This window comes from Gossypium hirsutum, chromosome D09, assembly GCF_007990345.1.
Source record: "Gossypium hirsutum isolate 1008001.06 chromosome D09, Gossypium_hirsutum_v2.1, whole genome shotgun sequence".
NCBI lineage: Eukaryota > Viridiplantae > Streptophyta > Magnoliopsida > Malvales > Malvaceae > Gossypium > Gossypium hirsutum.
In genome coordinates, this window is record NC_053445.1 from 49,698,695 (window position 1) to 49,715,621 (window position 16,927).

Below are 16,927 nucleotides of genomic sequence, written 5' to 3' on the forward strand. Positions count from 1 at the left end.
TTTCTTTGTAATTTTTCATGTTTTGTGACTTTTACAATTAAGTCCAACTATTGAATTCATTTGTTTTTGATTCTATGAATGATTTTGAAAGTTACCATGAGTGACTAATGGAATTTTATGATGAATTATAATAGATTTTAAGCTTTAATTTTATTATATTATGATTTTATTAAGTGATTTTAATAGAAAATTATTTTTAGGACTTAATTGTGAAAAAACTAGGAATTGGGGTTTTGTACTGAAATTATGAATATCAAAGGCTGTATAATAGCCTAAAATTATTAGATAAAGTGTTAACTAAGGAAAAAATTAGTTCAATTAAAGTGTTAATTGAGTAGGGACTAGATTGTAAAAACTGTAAGTTTTGGGGTAAAAGTGTAATTTCAAAAATTGAAGGGTATAAATTGTGAAGTGAATTAGTATTGAGTTAGATGCTAATGAATGAAAAAGTTTATATTATAGATCGGGAATCTGAAGATAAATGCGGAAAAGAGAAAGTATAAAAATAATCTCTGAACTTTTACAAATCCTACAATTTGGCCCAGGTAAGTTCATATGGCTGAATTTTTATGATTAATTGTTAATGTGGGAATTATATATTGTATCAATTCGTATATTTTTATTGAATTATGATTATTGTAAAAATGAGAAAAAAAATGAGATTGTTAGTTTAAATTAAGGGATACGCAGGATTGAGTACATACGTTCTGTAATTAGTGATGAATTGACGAATAAGCCCATGGTGAATCCATGGAAAGTTGTGAAAAGTAGGTATGGTGTTTCAGTGAAGAAAACTATACTGAGTTGTGAAAAGTAGGTATGATATTTCAATGAAGGAAACCATACTGAGTTATAGCATTGTAAAATATTCAAGCAAATTGTGGCACCGGGTAAACGATGTACTCAAATCCGTAAGACGATCCTTAATTTGACAAGTATTTGTAAGTGCAATTGAAGCTAAATGTTGGAATATAAGTTGATATTTGATATTAAGCTCAATTGAGTCAATTCATTGTTTGAGATTGTGGTTGGCAGGAAATGTTGCATTATACTTTGAAATTTCATGAATGCTATGGTATGTTATTTTATATGAATGTTATTAAACTGAGATAATTTTGAAAATATAAATGTTTGAATAAAAGTTCTAATTTTATGGAACATTGGATTGAGTACTTTCGTTCAGTGACTCATACGCATTGATGGAAAAGACCATGGTTGGACCATGGCAATATGTGATATGTGATTTCCTAATAAGACCATACTCGAGATATGGCATCGGTGTGATATATGCTTCCATGTAAGACCATGGCTGGACTATGGCTTCGGTGTGTGATATGTGATTATGTGCAAGACCATAGTTATACTATGGCATTTTAAAAAAACGAAGTACTCAATTCCGTAACCGTTTCCTAAATTGATTAAGAAAATGAAGAATTAGTGAAATTATATATTGTATAATTGTTATAAAATGTTCGGTAAGAATTATTTTCTATGCCTATGAACTTACTAAGCTTACATAAGCTTACTTATGTGTGATTAATGTTCTTTGTAGATTGATGTGAAATCGGTGGATCGGATCAACACATCAGGGCACACTATCCAGATTACTTCGGTAAATTGTATTGTGCATCTTAAGGTTTATATGGCATGTATAGGGTTTAATTGAAAGAAAGTGAAGGTGTTATAAACTTAGTTATCAACATTTTCCACTAAAACAATTTTTGGACAGCAGCATTGACATGAATTTGAAAAATCACCAAAAATGATGAAAATTGAATTAGAAGCTGAGTGAGATATGAAATTAAAGCTGAATGAGTTTATTTTCACATGAAAGAAATAGAGTAAGCAAAAGAGTTGTATATTTTTAGTGTTTAAATTTTAGTGAGACAGGTCAGAATAGTTTTTGAAATCCCCTATTCTGACTTTAGAAAATCATTAAAAATTGTATAGAAATAATTGGAAGTTATAATTTATATGCCTAGATTCCTTAGTGAGTATATTTTTAATATAAACAAACGAGAATATTATCTGAATTCTGTACAATGAGATAATTAATTTTTAGTGAAGAGGGGTCAAAGCTATCGAACAATGAAACATGGGAGACTTTAAAGAATAAAATGTACTAATTGGCAAAACCAAAAATTCTGAAAATTTTATGGTAAGAAGATATATGAGTCTAGTTTCAAGGAAAATTTACGGATCTAAATTTCGAGTTTTGTAACTTGAGTTATAATTAAATTAGTGACTATTGCGCAGGTGGACAATTTTATTATGAATAGTGAAATGAATTGTTTTAATTTGTTTTAGTATTCGGAAAATTATTAATGTTCCCGGTTTGGACCCGAACTGTTTCTATTGCATGATTTAGGGTCTTGAGATTCCTTTGTAGGGACATATTGAATGAACGTGAGTGAATTAATTTTAAAAGAAAATATTTATTCTCCTAACTAGTAAGTTAAGTTAGGTAATGCCTCGTGCTCGACTCCGACAACGGTCTCGGGTAAGAGGTGTTACACCTGGTTTCCAAGTCAACTAGTCAATGGCTTTTCCCGAATTAGTACCATGACTTATTTTAGGTTAATTGGTCCAATCCAAATTTCCATGTTTTTTAATAATTTATATAAGTTTATATAATTATAAGATTTTTAATACTTTTTACAATATTTTATTAATATTTAAGAGTTCTAATAAGTATTTTAGATTTAAATATTTTGAATAAGTTTGATTAATTTTATAATTTTTATAATATTTATAAGTTTTTATATTTTTAATAAGTTTATATAAATTTCATATTTTTAATATTTCATATATATTTATATTTATATTTATATTTATATTTTTTTTCCTAATTTTGTATAAATTTTTAAGATTTTTAAAACACCTTTTATGAGAAAAATATTATATTAAACCATAAACTGCCATGTTGCACCATCTGATTGGTCCATAAATTATTTTATTGGTCATTATAGTCAATGACTAAATTTGTTAATGGAAGGACTTAATTGGGGGGCAAATTACTAAAAAAAGCCCTATTTTTTTAAAATTTACCGAAATGGGCCCGGTATTTTATTATTTATCGGAATGGGCCATTTTCCCCGAAATCGCGTCCACGTCAGAGCGATGTCAGGGGACGTGTCAGAACATCGCGTCCACGTCAGCGCGCTTTGCTTACGTAGACACAAATCGCGCCTACGAGGACGCGATTTGCTGACGTGGATGAACAGTTTATGTTTTTTAGCTTGGAAAACTTTGAAAGGCCATAACTTTTGGCTTGGTTGTCTAATTGAGATGATTTTTTTTTATTTCGAATAACTTTTCGAGATCTACGCGTTGACAAACAGCCGAAGGCAGTTTGATGCAGTTTTCATCGAAAAAGATCTTTTTTTGCCCCTGAATTTCGATTTTTTCGGTTTAAAATTGAATTTTGAAACATTCAAATCATTATTTTCCTTATTTATTTGAAGTAAACACCGGATTTTTTTTACAGAATTGTTGTATTATTTTTTCTGATTTGACACGTGAATGGAATAGGATAAATCGTTAGAACGTAAGCAATATAATTAAGATAATAACAGTATTTCTATAATATGTCAATTAATTAGTTTAGCTTAGTTGGTTAAGATGCTTGCTCTTTTCCCTTAGTACCTTGGTTCAAATCTTGTTGGTAACAATTTTGAATATTTTTTGTACTTGTTGCTATTGATGTAATATTGAAGAGTTAATTGATTAAAAAAATAAATACAAGTACAAAAAGATTCAAAATTTATTTTTTTTAAAATACCAAAAAAGCCCTATATTTTTAAAATTTATCGAAATGGGCCAAATATTTTATTTTTTTGACCGTTGGGTACTGTTCACGCGTGGGCCGAAATCGCGTCCACGTCAGAAGGAAATCGCGCTCTCAAGGACGCGATTTCCTTCCATGTCAGCATCTCGCGTTGACGTGGACGCGATTTCCAGGCGCGTACCCTGACATCGCGCTGACGTGGACGTGATTTCCCAGAAAAAAGACCATTCCGGTAAATAATTAAAAAATGGGCCCATTTCGATAATTTAAAAAAAAGGACTTTTATTGATAAATTGCCCTTAATTGGGTGCAAATTTAATACAGGAACTTAATTGATTTTTTATTTTTTATTTTTTCTTTAAGGGTTTTTTCTTGACATATTAGCCTTTTCAAAATACCTCACAATTTTGTTTGATTTAGAAAAACTTAAAACTTCAAAATCATTTTGATTTAATTATAATATATATTTAAAATTTTATATTATTAAAACTATTTATAATGTGTTACAAATATAACGTTATTCATATTGGATTTTTTTATATTATTTGTTTTAAATATAATTATTATTCTTTTATAATTATTTCATAATTTATAAAATTTCAATAACCTATTATTAAATCAATTATTTATCCAAACGAAACAATTACAAATTTTAGTATTTGAATGGATCAATTTTAAAATACTAACACTTTAAGAAATAAAAAAATAAAAATTCCTCTTACAAACACAATTTTAAAAGTTAAAATTGAAGTGTGCATTAAGCAAATTGGACCCCGCCGTTAATAACAAGGTCCATAGTCTTGGGCATTGATCTCGTTCTGTAAATAGTCAAAACGCGGGAAATCCAGCCGTTTTTGTGATAATCAAACGACTTCGTTTGGTATCTCTGTGCTGGGCTGCCGCCATCCCTATTGTTTAAGCTCTCTCTCTATCTAAGAATCGAAAACCTTCGCGGAAAAAAGGGGAAAATGGGAACGAGATCGAATTTCTACAAGAATCCTTCCCTCTCTTACAAGAAAGATTTAAGTCTCTCATCTGCTCTCCAAAACCTAAAAGGTTAATTTTTCATTTCTTCTTTTTTTCTCCATTTTCTTACTTACCAAACACGTTTTTAAAATTTAAATCTTTCCCTTCCTCCAATTCACAGCTTATAATATCGCCACCGGCAATGCTCCTCCTCTGGTCGAAGAAAAATCTCAAGTCGACGATAAAAGCGCGTGCAGGAAACGCTCGAGAGAGCGTGAGCCATTGTCACAGCTGCCTCATCGTAGCCGTGAAATTGAAGACAATGATGGACCTATGTCTCATCATGATTACATTCTAAAAAGAAGGCGAGTTTTCTGTTCTTTTAATGTGTTTTCACACTTTTAAAGTGTAATCGTTTTCATATATTGCGAAACTGCTTTACAATTTTTGTTCAATATCCGGTTTTTGATTGAGCAGGAGAGAAGTTAGTTCATCTCAGGGTTACGACGAACTGAGTGCCGATATTTTGGTAATTTGGCCATTGCTTTTGGGTTTTTTTTTTTACATGAATTTTAATTGTCTCCTTTTAGTTCTTAATTTTTCTTTTTCTGTTTTTGTTGCAGCAAGCTTCGAATTCGAGTGTAAATTTGGTAGACTATGAAAGTAAGTTAAATTCATGTTTCTTTTGATAGCAAAAGTCAATATTAATGGATTCCATTATAATTAACATTGAACAAATTGTCGGTTCGGTCAATAAAGAATTGATTTTCATCATTCAGTTTATAAACTTTGATGACTTGCAACTCTATTTTCCATTGAATGTGTGTGCAATTACTGAATATTATGTTCCTAAAAATTCAGGTGATGGAAGTGCTTCTTCCAACGATAAAGAAACTCAGGATCCTCCAGATTCTGGTTTGTTTTAGTATCTTCTTCAACTATCATCAATCTTTTGCTTAGAATATTTTAAAGACCACTCGGATCATTTTTCTGTTATTGATTGCTTATGATCGGCAAAGCTTTAAATTATATTTGTTGCAGATGTGGCCTTTACACTAGTTTTTTTACTATGTTTATTGTAGGCGATGCAAATGAAGTAGATCGGGTTAAGAGCAGAAGTGAGCAACGATTTCCTCTTCCAGGTGAACCTGTATGTGTAGTTTGTGGTAGATATGGAGAATATATATGTGATAAGGTGGGATAAATGAACACTGTAATTCAAGATTCACCACATCATTTCCTTAGTTGTTTCTATTAATCTCTCTAACTTTGTATATGATGCTTGCCTGCGGTTGTAGACTGATGATGACATTTGCAGCATGGAGTGCAAATCTGCTCTTCTGCAAAGCCTTCAAATAACTGAGGTTCTCATTCTCGCTGACTTTGTTCACAGTAAAAAAAGAATGTCTCTGGTCTTACTGTTTTCATTATATTAAGCCAGTATTATTTGTTGCATGTTCAGAAATCTATGAGCAATCGGAATCCATCTCACTCGTCATCTGATCTTACATCTATTTCTCATTTGCCTGAGCTTGCGGAGGACACTTGGGATTACAACAACCATCGCTGGTCCCAAAGGGGATCTAGTCTTTGTAGTTACAAATGGTAAAGTTTCTTCTAAAGCATTGTATTCCCAAATAACATTTGTAAATTGAGATAGCATAGCACCATAGGTTCCATGTGTTTTGAAAATAGTTTCCAGCACTTCGTCAAAATAAAGAAAGAAGAGAAAATAGTTTCCAGTATTTAGTTATGATTACCTTTGAGTCTAATATGAATGATTCTGGTTTTAGTTGGAAATGCAAGAGGCCTGGACACCTTGCTGATGATTGCTTGGTCACCACACCCGAGCAGGTTTTATCATTACTTATTTTCTGCTAAAGGAAGCACTTTGGTCCTTTACAATTATGGACTGTGAAAACACATTTTTCCTTGACAAACATTTCTCTATTTGTAGGCGGTGTCGAAGCAGAGCAAGCCTGTAGCGAGAGATCTTCTTGAACTGTACAGAAGGTTTATATAACTCAATTTCATGTATTTATCCTAAATTATTTTCGAAAAAAGAAAAACCTTTAAAAGTTAATTACTATGCATGTGATTATTCCATATTGTTTTCTTATTTTCTTGAAATTAAGGCAAACTTGGATATAACAGCTAGACTCCTGCATGGAGGATTTGGCAAAGACTTCCTTTTTCCCTTTATTTATTTGTTTAGTTTTTGCGGTAGGGTTCATGCTCATCCTTTGTTTTCACAAGTAGCCTTGTAGATTTTAAGCCTGTATGTTAATCTGGGATTGTTGAGTTTACTAAATGAGTTGCACCATTTCTTAGTTTCCTTGATTAGATTGCGATTGATTTCTTGCTATATGTTACTGCATGACACACACACACAAAAAGACCCTTGCTCTGTTAGAGGTCACAATAACTCGTTTCTTGGGGAGCTTAGTTATTCTCTTTGCTTCTTTCTTTCTGCAGATGCCATCGCATAGGTGAAAACTTATCTCATGCAAGCTGTAATGCATGCCGTGGCTCAATTGGCCTAGCAACATGCCTTGATTGCAGCACTGTTGTCTGTGACAAGTAAGCTGTATAACCTGTATCTTTTTGTTTTCACATTCAATTATGACATGTTTGTCTTCGGCATGTATTGTAAAACAAAAAGGGCAACTTATGATCTTTCCTCTTGGATATTTTGATATACAGTGAAGGTCATTTGAATGAACATATCCATACCCATCCATCCCATAAACAGTACTACTCACATAAACTCAAGCGACTGGTGAGAATTTTCTTTTCCATTCTCTGCACTTTAGATACTGTATCACTTAGACCTCATGGCATGAAACTAACGTCTAAACATTTATCAAAATAGGTGAAATGCTGCAAGTCAACATGCGAGGTGACTAACATTAATGATCTTTTGATTTGCCACTACTGCTTCGATAAAGCATTTGACAAATTCTACGATATGTATACGGCAACTTGGTATATTATCATTACAACTTCAATCGTTTTTTTAACTTTTAATTTGACTCTGTAACGATTAAATGTGCTGTACGTTGTTGCTGACTGCAGGAAAGGGGCTGGACTTTCAATGATTTGGGGTTCCATTTGTTGTGAAGATCACTTTGCTTGGTATGTGTTGTAACATCATTGACATCATTTTGTGTCTCCCAATGTGTAAAGAACTTACTGACTTGTCGGTGATGCCGCAGGCATAGGATGAACTGCTTAAATGCTGATATCGAGGACCGAGCATATATAATTGGCAGAAATACAGGGAAAGGGAAACATGTACAGCTCAGTGACTTCATTTTCTAACAGTGTTGAGAGGTAAATTGCCTCTTATTGGCATATTCCTCCAAAATATTTATGGCAAAAGAGCTTTGGTTTTAAATTTATGGTTAGCTTGCCTGCAAAAATGTACATAAAATTTGTATGATTCAGCCTTTTAAAGCAGTTGATGATTTTGTCATCTGATTTATTTATTTATTTTATTTATTGGGAACTTGATTGCGATTTGTTTGAAGCCCAATTTAGGCTGGCCTGGGCTCGGGCCAGTCCAGATAGAAGCAATTTAGTTCTTTTTAAGGGCAATTTACAGAAAAAAGTCTTTTTTTTTTTAAATTACCGAAATGAGCCCATTATTTAATTATTTACCGGAATGATCTATTTTCCGGAAAATCGCGTCCACGTCAGTGCGATGTCAGGGAACGCGCCAGGAAATGGACGCGATTTGCTGTCACGTCAGCAAAGCGCGCTGACGTGGCTGCGACTTGCCCCGCGCGTGAATAGTGCTCCAACGGTCAAAAATTTGACCGTTGCCCCCCCTCCAACGGTAAAAAAAAATTATAAATACCCCACCCATTATTTTTTTCACAAACTAATTCTCTCAAATTCCTTTCAATTTTCTCTCAATTTCCTTCAAAAATTCTTTTAAATCTATATTTAATTTCAATTTTCTCTCAAGTTCCTCTTAACTCCTTTTTTTAAAAATATTCTTAAAAATATTTTTTTAAAATTTTTTAAACTGTAAAAATTTTTACGATTTCAGTAATGGCCGGAGAATTGACTCGTCTTGATAAGCATCACATATCAGTGGAACAAATGAAAATGGTAAGTATTAAATTTAATTTTTAAATATTATTTAAGAATTTTTTATTTATGCATTGTTAGATAATTATTAATTTTTTATTTGTTATAAAAGTCTGTAGATCAGGTATTGGAATGCAATATCCGGAATATGTATGATCCTCCATCACCGTTGGTAGAAAACTACCTGCGGGAAGCGAGTTTTTGACATGTGGCGACGGTAGGCTGGGGATGCCTAATTAAATTAAAAACCTTAACCCTTAACTTAAAAACCCTAATCTAATTAAATTAAAAACCCTCACCTAATTAAATTAAAAACTCTAATCCTTAACTTAAAAACCCTAACCTAATTAAATTAAAAACCCTAACCCTTAACTTTAAAACCCTAACCTAATTAAATTTAAAAACCCTAACCTAATTAACTTAAAAACCCTAACTTAATTAAATTAAAAATACTAAACAATCATTTGGCTCCAACTCGCCAGTTTCGGGTCCATCTTGCATCCTCGGCCTACCGTCGCCACATGTCAAAAGGTGGACCCAAAACTGGTGGGTTGGAGCCAAATGATTGGTTAGGGTTTTTAAGTTAATTAGGTTAGGGTTTTTAAATTTAATTAGGTTAGGGTTTTTAAGTTAAGAGTTAGGGTTTTTAATTTAATTAGGTGAGGGTTTTTAATTTCATTAGATTAGGGTTTTTAAATTTAATTAGGTTAGGGTTTTTAAGTTAAGGGTTAAGGTTTTTAATTTAATTAGGTTAGGGTTTTTAATTAAATTAGGTTAGGGTTTTTAAGTTAAGGGTTAGGGTTTTTAAGTTAAGGGTTAGAGTTTTTAATTTAATTAGGCTAGAGTTTTTAAGTTAAGGGTTAGGGTTTTTAATTTAATTAGGTGAGGGTTTTTAATTTAATTAGATTAGGGTTTTTAAATTTAATTAGGTTAGGGTTTTTAAGTTAAGGGTTAAGGTTTTTAATTTAATTAGGTTAGGGTTTTTAAGTTAAGGGTTAGGGTTTTTAATTAAATTAGGTTAGAGTTTTTAAGTTAAGGGTTAGGGTTTTTAATTTAATTAGGTTCGGGTTTTTAAATTTAATTAAGTTAGGGTTTTTAAGTTAATTATGTTAGAGTTTTTAATTTAATTAGGTTAGAGTTTTTAAGTTAATCAGGTTAGGGTTTTTAATTTAATTATGTTAGGATTTTTAAATTTAATTAGGTTAGGGTCTTTAAGTTAAGGGTTAGGGTCTTTAATTTAATTAGATTAAGGTTTTTAAATTTAATTAGGTTAGGGTTTTTAAGTTAAGGGTTAGGGTTTTTAATTTAATTAGGTTAGGGTTTTTAAGTTAAGGGTTAGGGTTGTTAATTTAATTAGGTTAGTGTTTTTAATTTAATTAGGTTAGAGTTTTTAAATTAATTAGGTTAGGGTTTTTAATTTAATTAGGTTAGAGTTTTTAATTTAATTAAGTTAGAGTTTTTAAATTTAATTATGTTAGGGTTTTTAAGTTAAGGGTTAGGGTTTTTAATTTAATTAAGTTAAATTAAAAACCCTAACCTAATTAAATTAACTTAAAAATTCTAACCTAATTAAATTTAAAAACCCGAACCTAATTAAATTAAAAACCCTAACTTAATTAAATTAAAAACCCTAACCTAATTAAATTTTAAAACCTTAACCCTAACCTAATTAAATTAAAAAACCCTAACCTAATTAAATTAAAAACTCTAACCTAATTAAATTAAAAACCCTAATATAATTAAATTAAAAATCTTAACCCTTAACTTAAAAACCCTAACCTAATTAAATTTAAAACCCTAACCTAATTAAATTAAAAACCCTAACCCTTAACTTAAAAACCCTAACCTAATTAAATTAAAAACTCTAACCTAATTAACTTAAAAACCCTAACCTAATTAAGCTAAAAACCCTAACCTAATTAAATTAAAAACTCTAACCCTTAACTTAAAAACCCTAACCTAATTTTACATTCACATAATGTTAGATTTGGAAAAATGTTTTGATTGGTACTAACAATTAATAATTTTATGTAATTTAAAATTTTTACTAACCATTAATACAATTTATCAATTAATAATTTTACATTCACATAATGTTAGATTTGGAAAAATGTTTTGACTGGTACTAACAATTAATAATTTTATATAATTTAAAATTTTTACTAACCATTAATACAATTTATCAATTAATAATTTCACAAACTTAATTTTTTTACAATTACATTCAACTATTGCGAGTACGGCATGATCGACTTGTATGGCCTGAATTCCCATACCATTCGTACAACTTCATTTGACTGGCTGTATACCCTGCCAATATAAGATCATAGCGAATAATTTATACGACTTCTACCAATAAAACTAATTCAAATTGACAAACAAAATAACACAGATATAGACTAAATACCCATGTTGGTCACTTGTCGTCGTTCGCTCTTAGATGGATATTGCCTGTAATAGTTCGAAGCAAGGTGTCTTAGGCAAAATCTATGGTGTGTGCGCTGCCATAAACTTTCTTGTCGATCAAATGCAGCTAGTATACCGGCGCCTCAATCTGAAATAACACAGATATCAGGTTGGGGGCACACATGCCTCCTTAACCTAGAGAGAAAGAAATCTTAGTCATCAGACGACTCTTCCGGTGTTATTGCAAATGCAATTGGAAGAATTCTCCCATCGCCATCCTGTGCCACTGCAAGCAATAGTCGATGAGTATACCTGCCGAACATAAATGTACCGTAAATTTGTACCAACGGCTTGCAGTATGAAAATGCGTCTCGACATTGCTTAAAGGTCCAAAACAGGCGTTTGAACACTTGGCATCCACGTAGCAATCGGTTGTTGTTGTACGCATGTTCCGTTTCAAGGTCTGTGATGGCACCTGGGACATATCTCTCTAGCACCTGACACCACTGTCATATTTCATTATATGAGGCGTCTCACCCACTATGCATCTTCTCCAACGCCTTTTGCTTAGCTATCCAAGTCTTGCGGTAAGAGGGCGTGTACCCCATTTGGCTACGAATATTGGCAATTAGCACTGGCACTGAAGCCCTAGGATCTGTTTTTACCGTGGGCAGTATCAAGTTAACTAACATAGCTGAATCCATCTTGGGATGATCTTGTGAAACACCTATAAACTGAGTATATTAAATAATGCAACATTGCATAATAAAAGTATTATTCAGAAACCGTTAATACTATACCTGCAGTACATGTATGTGGACCTTTGTACTTTTTAATCTCCCACAACCCTGTTCTTTTCCTTAACGAGGTTTAGATTTTCCATGAACATGTGCCATTTTGGACCGCACATTTCGCCTCAAACTTATCAGATTTGGATTTAACGACGTGGTAGTTAACGCCGTTTTTGATGCTATGTTGTTTCAAAGCACCAATAAAACTATCCTTATTGGTAAACTGATTACCAACTTCAAATTCACCGGAATCTACCCCCGAACTTGTACGATCACGCAACCGGTGTGGTAGATCTAGAAACTCTAACGCATCATTTGCAAACAGATCGATATTATGCATGTGGGCTGGAGGTGAGTATGATCTGAATTGTGGATTTTCTTATTCATCTAAACTCCTTTCAGCATCTTCAAGTTCTGTTAGAATAGGCTCCGGTTTAGAAAATAAGCCAACTTTTGCACCATCCGGCCCGGGCTCTCAAGGTGGATCCACATCGGAGTCATTTTCTAACCCACAATCATCTGCAGCGTACAAGGTCCCCTCACCGGTAAGCGGGTTACAAAATACGGAACAACCCATGTTCAGTAGCGGTGTCGAATGCATATCCCCTGCAAGACACTCTGTCGGTGGATGGGACATTTACGTCGGTGGCTCGACGTTTGATGCTGAAAATACGTACTGGGGAACGGCATCAAGTTCTAGTGGGTGGCCCAAACATGCTACTGTAGTAAAAGCGCGTCTACGAGGGCGCGATTTTCACAAATTCTTCTCAAATAGCATCCTGTTAGAAGCGATTTTATACTATTTGCTCAGAAACGTCAAAAAAAATTATTTCTTCCATGACCTACTGTAGCAAAAGCGCGTCCACGAGGGCGCGATTTCACAAATTCTTCTCAAATAGCATCCTGCTAGAAGCGGTTTTATAGTATTTGATTAGAAACGTCAACTCGAAATTATTTCTTTCAGTACCTAAAAACCCTAAAAAGCCTGAACCCTAAGCTCTAAAAGCCGAAAAAATCTAACGTGGGAAAAACGGCAAAATTGCGTCCCCCGGACCGCGCCATGTGGCATGAACTCGTGTCCACGTCAGCACGATTTGCTGATGTGGCTGCGATTTTCTGGAAAATGGACTATTTCGATAAATAATTAAATAATGGGCCCATTTCGGTAATTTTTTAAAAAAAAAGGCTTTTTTTTTATAAAATGCCCTCTTTTTAAAATAAACGGAGCAATTTAGTTTATTTATTATTCAAAAGTAAAGATACTTGATTAAATTATTTTCATGCAATTCTCAAAATTGAGTAAACAACGATAACGAAAATCAATGTTAATAGTCATGAAAAGCATGGATACAGGTAAACTCAAGAAATAAATATAAAAAATTTATATAATATTCAAAAAGATTTAAAAAATCATATTTTTTCAAAAATTTTAAAAAAGTATAATATTCATGAAAATTTAAAAAATTTATGAACATTCAAAATTAATAGAAAAAAGTTAAAAAAAATCCAAAACTTTCTTAAATTTTGATTAAAAAAGTGCCAATTTAAATTTAAATTTTAATATATTTTTAAAAAAATATTTTCATTTTTCACTAAAAATGCATTATAAAATTGATAATAATGAAAATAAGGGTTTTTAACTTTAAATGAATTGGCCTTGGCAAGGATCTATAAACACAAAAGTAATTTTTTTAATATTAAATTTGGTAATGTATAAATTTTTAGTTTATTTATCATATTTCACTTACAAAAAACTAGATAACAAACAAATATTTATTTTTATTTATCATATGTGTTTTTCAATTTTCAAAAATGAGAATTTTTTGATTTTTAAAAATCTTTTTGAATATTGAATAATTCTTATTTTTAATTTTTAAAATTTTCGAAGCTGTAGTTTGTTCACTTTTAAATAGTTACCCTGATATATGTGAAACGCGCCAAAACAAATCTGAAGAAGGTTTTCCTGTGCAAAAGCTGAGCCAAAGAAGACAATATTTGCTGCAGCCACATTTGTAACTCCAAATATCTACTTTGAAAAAGACCAAATTGTTCTTAACTTAATATTTTATTAACAGAAATAGTTAATACCATCTTTTATCTTTATTTATTCACTTTAGAATAATACAGAGATTAAATTGCCCCGTTTCCGTTTATTTTTAACGGGACTAAATTGCTCATGACCCTATAGTACGTATTTATTCCTAAATTAACTCTTTCCAAGTTACAGAAAGATTGCAACAAAGTTAATGGCAATACAATGCAGGCCAGCCACCAACTGCAGTGCAGAGCCATATGACCTTAACCCTTTTCCTGCAGTTTACTTCTCCATTGAAGGAAAGTAGAGAAAAATTATGCATATAAGCTTGACTAGATCGGTAGCGGTTTACGACCTCTTCATGATGTATCCCATAATTAACCCAATCAAGCCGATCAAGGCGACAAACATGAAAGACAGATTGCCCCCACTTTTGCTGCTTTCGCGCTTCAACAGTTCCTAAACATTCAAATTTTTTATATGTGAGAAGTTTCCATGGCTCAATAGATCAAGAGAACATAATAAACCAATAAGAGACAAGTAAGAAGGCACAATTCTATCAGGGATGGAAACTTTTAACTGCAGGTCGTAAGCAACTATCGACAAGATGCAGCGGTTTTAAAGGAAAGATGACTAGGGATCATGTGCAAGTCTGAGAAGAAGAAGGAAAACATATTCATACAAGATTATGACCAAAATATGGATTCATTGTAAAAAGAGAGATTGATGTCAACTCGAAATTTGCTGTAACTATGAGTAATTATCAGAGACGATAAGTGCAGGGGAACACAGAAAAGACCAAATTCCGCTCACCAGCTCTTGGCGAAGCTTGTTATTTTGTTGAATTGCTTTATTTTTTTCATCAGTCAGCTTCGTTATAAGAGCTTTTGCCTGCAATTATAGAAAGTATTATTGAGGATTATTAGACCTTCGATATATCGACATCATATAGAATGAAAGAGTTTCAGGCCCCAACCCAGAAGCATTGAAAGGAATGCAAATATCTGACTAGAAAAATATGGACCTTACTATATCCAGAACTATGTTACTCTAACTCGGGCATAAGTTCCGGATACGGGTATGTTCTCAATGCAAATATGTTCAATTTTTTGAAGTTCTTTCATGTATTTGGGGGCTGGTAGAGGATTATATTTTCATACCAGTGTTCTGTCATGCATTGGGTATTGGTGTTGGACACGACTACTTCATAAGAAAAATGAAGAGTCGAAGCAACATAGATCTGGAATGCCAGAATTCAAATTTTACCTCAGGAGATTTGTCTTGAGTGTCAAGCTGATCCATAAATGTTCTTGCAGCCTGCATTCACCAACGAAATGCAAACTATTAGCATTCTAGAAAACAGAGTGCAAACAACACACAAAAGCGATAATGTAAATACATGCAGCAGGATCTCGGCCTCGTACCATAACAAACTCAGAATTGTCTGAAATAGAGCCTCTAGGCACTAATTCAGACCCTTCTTGTGAAGGTGAAGTTTGTTGATGCGAAAAAACATAAACCACTCTCAACTTGCATTCCTCAACCACATTCCCAGCTTCTCTGTTGAACTAGAAAAATGAAGATTTCCAATAATCAATCAACACTATACATCCCAGTCCACAAAAGTATTAAATAACTACATTACTCAGATTCAAGTCTAAAGTTGGAAATGGGTATGTATCTGATATGAATATGCCCACACTTATGTCCAAATATGTGTCGAAAACGAATATTTTAAAGCAAAATGAAGAGCCGGAATTATACTATACCATTTCTGCAGTTATATCCTTTGCGGTAACACCATCAGGGGCTTTTACACTTTGAAGGAGGAATTTGTCCTTGCATTGCATATCAGCAGGGGCCTCCTTTTGTGCTTGCATGGTAACTAAATCCACAAAAATCATTGATTCTTTTGAAGTTTGATCGAATATAATAATGATAAAATTTGGAAAAATGTAATTGATTCATTGTATTTTGTACCTATAACTTCGCATGTAGATCGAGGCAAGACGATCCCCGTATTGGGACGAACACAGTACTTTTTTGGATTTGTTGTTTTCACCTGAAAACAAAATCCAAAATGAAGTATTGATTTCTTTTTCAGGTTTCAAAATCGTTGTTATTTTTCCATTCCTGATCTTTTTTTTTCTCGGCTACCAAACAGATCATTAAAACATTGAATGCGGGAAATTCGACATTGATGAAGGATATACCTTGAAAGCTACATGATTATCAGTTTTATTCGACAATTGAAGAGAACATGAGATCTGTTTCCTCAGCTCAACTAATCAAATGCCGAAACAACAACAATGAAATCAAAATTAAAAACCCAGAAAAACAGAAATTGAAGGTCGGCGAAAAAAGGGAAAGGGAACCCAAAAAAGGAATATAAACTTACAAGGAAACTTGAGCTCTAAAGGATCGATGGTAAGAAGGTCGCCCGTGCTCATTTCGGAGCAATGGGATTTAATCGAGGAATCGCTTAATCTCTAAAAGGAAGGGAAATGATTATGAAAACGAAGAAGGAATCAAATCTCTCTCTTTATTATTGGAATCGGGAACTGCTCTTACTCGATTCCCCATTTTTGGTTTTTACTAATTAAAATTGCTTAATTTTTTTTCTTTTTCTTCTTCTTATTATTAGTTAATATCACTTGAATCGACCAAATTATTGGATTGGTCGGTTTTATATCTCCATCGTTAATTTGGGTCAATTTTATATTTAGATTAACGAAAAAAAATGGATAAATTCATGAGGTAAAGCTGTTAAAACTAAACTTCAACTTGGAGTGATACTCGAAACTGGAGGCTTTATTTGATAATAATATCAATGGCTTCCACGTTGGA

General features: G+C 32.5%; 2 protein-coding genes across 4 annotated transcripts; one reads left to right on the top strand and one right to left on the bottom strand.

The window, feature by feature from the left end:
- The first annotated feature begins 4,624 nt into the window (after positions 1 to 4,624).
- LOC107890644 (uncharacterized) lies at positions 4,625 to 16,374 on the top strand. Of its 3 annotated transcripts, XR_005918298.1 has the most exons (17): positions 4,686 to 4,843; positions 4,935 to 5,118; positions 5,231 to 5,282; positions 5,377 to 5,416; positions 5,615 to 5,668; positions 5,836 to 5,948; positions 6,052 to 6,117; positions 6,216 to 6,358; positions 6,547 to 6,607; positions 6,711 to 6,766; positions 7,229 to 7,333; positions 7,457 to 7,532; positions 7,626 to 7,738; positions 7,829 to 7,888; positions 7,969 to 8,086; positions 8,808 to 8,869; positions 16,245 to 16,374. XR_005918298.1 is itself a non-coding variant. In XM_016815160.2 (15 exons), the coding sequence occupies exons 1-15, from the start codon at positions 4,756 to 4,758 to the stop codon at positions 8,072 to 8,074; spliced, it is 1,317 nt and encodes a 438-aa protein (XP_016670649.2). In that variant the 5' UTR covers positions 4,625 to 4,755; the 3' UTR covers positions 8,075 to 8,228. The 3 variants fall into 3 exon arrangements, 2 of the variants coding, with proteins under 2 accessions (XP_016670649.2, XP_016670650.2); XM_016815160.2 differs by lacking the exons at positions 8,808 to 8,869; positions 16,245 to 16,374 and having other exon boundaries at positions 4,625 to 4,843; positions 7,969 to 8,228; XM_016815161.2 differs by lacking the exons at positions 8,808 to 8,869; positions 16,245 to 16,374 and having other exon boundaries at positions 4,625 to 4,843; positions 5,836 to 5,903; positions 7,969 to 8,228.
- On the bottom strand, positions 14,127 to 16,701 carry LOC107890643 (vesicle-associated protein 1-2). The gene is made up of 8 exons (XM_016815158.2): positions 16,479 to 16,701; positions 16,294 to 16,364; positions 16,061 to 16,142; positions 15,850 to 15,965; positions 15,505 to 15,648; positions 15,347 to 15,397; positions 14,894 to 14,971; positions 14,127 to 14,539 (listed from the first exon to the last, which is right to left on the bottom strand). Exons 1-8 carry the CDS (start codon positions 16,528 to 16,530, stop codon positions 14,429 to 14,431), a joined length of 705 nt encoding a protein of 234 aa, XP_016670647.1. The 5' UTR covers positions 16,531 to 16,701; the 3' UTR covers positions 14,127 to 14,428.
- Positions 16,702 to 16,927: the final 226 nt, after the last annotated feature.

What these genes read in the sequence shown, in the direction of transcription:
- LOC107890644 (XM_016815160.2), top strand. Translation starts at nt 4,756, where the DNA reads ATGGGAACGAGATCGAATTTCTACAAGAATCCTTCCCTCTCTTACAAG. An exon ending in AACTGAGTGCCGATATTTTG is followed by an intron (nt 5,283 to 5,376) that starts GTAATTTGGCCA and finishes TTTTTGTTGCAG; the next exon opens with CAAGCTTCGAATTCGAGTGT. An exon ending in TCAGGATCCTCCAGATTCTG is followed by an intron (nt 5,669 to 5,835) that starts GTTTGTTTTAGT and finishes TGTTTATTGTAG; the next exon opens with GCGATGCAAATGAAGTAGAT.
- LOC107890643 (XM_016815158.2), bottom strand. Translation starts at nt 16,530, where the DNA reads ATGAGCACGGGCGACCTTCTTACCATCGATCCTTTAGAGCTCAAGTTT. An exon ending in CTCAAGACAAATCTCCTGAG is followed by an intron (nt 14,972 to 15,346) that starts GTAAAATTTGAA and finishes CTATAATTGCAG; the next exon opens with GCAAAAGCTCTTATAACGAA. An exon ending in ACAAGCTTCGCCAAGAGCTG is followed by an intron (nt 14,540 to 14,893) that starts GTGAGCGGAATT and finishes TTGAATGTTTAG; the next exon opens with GAACTGTTGAAGCGCGAAAG.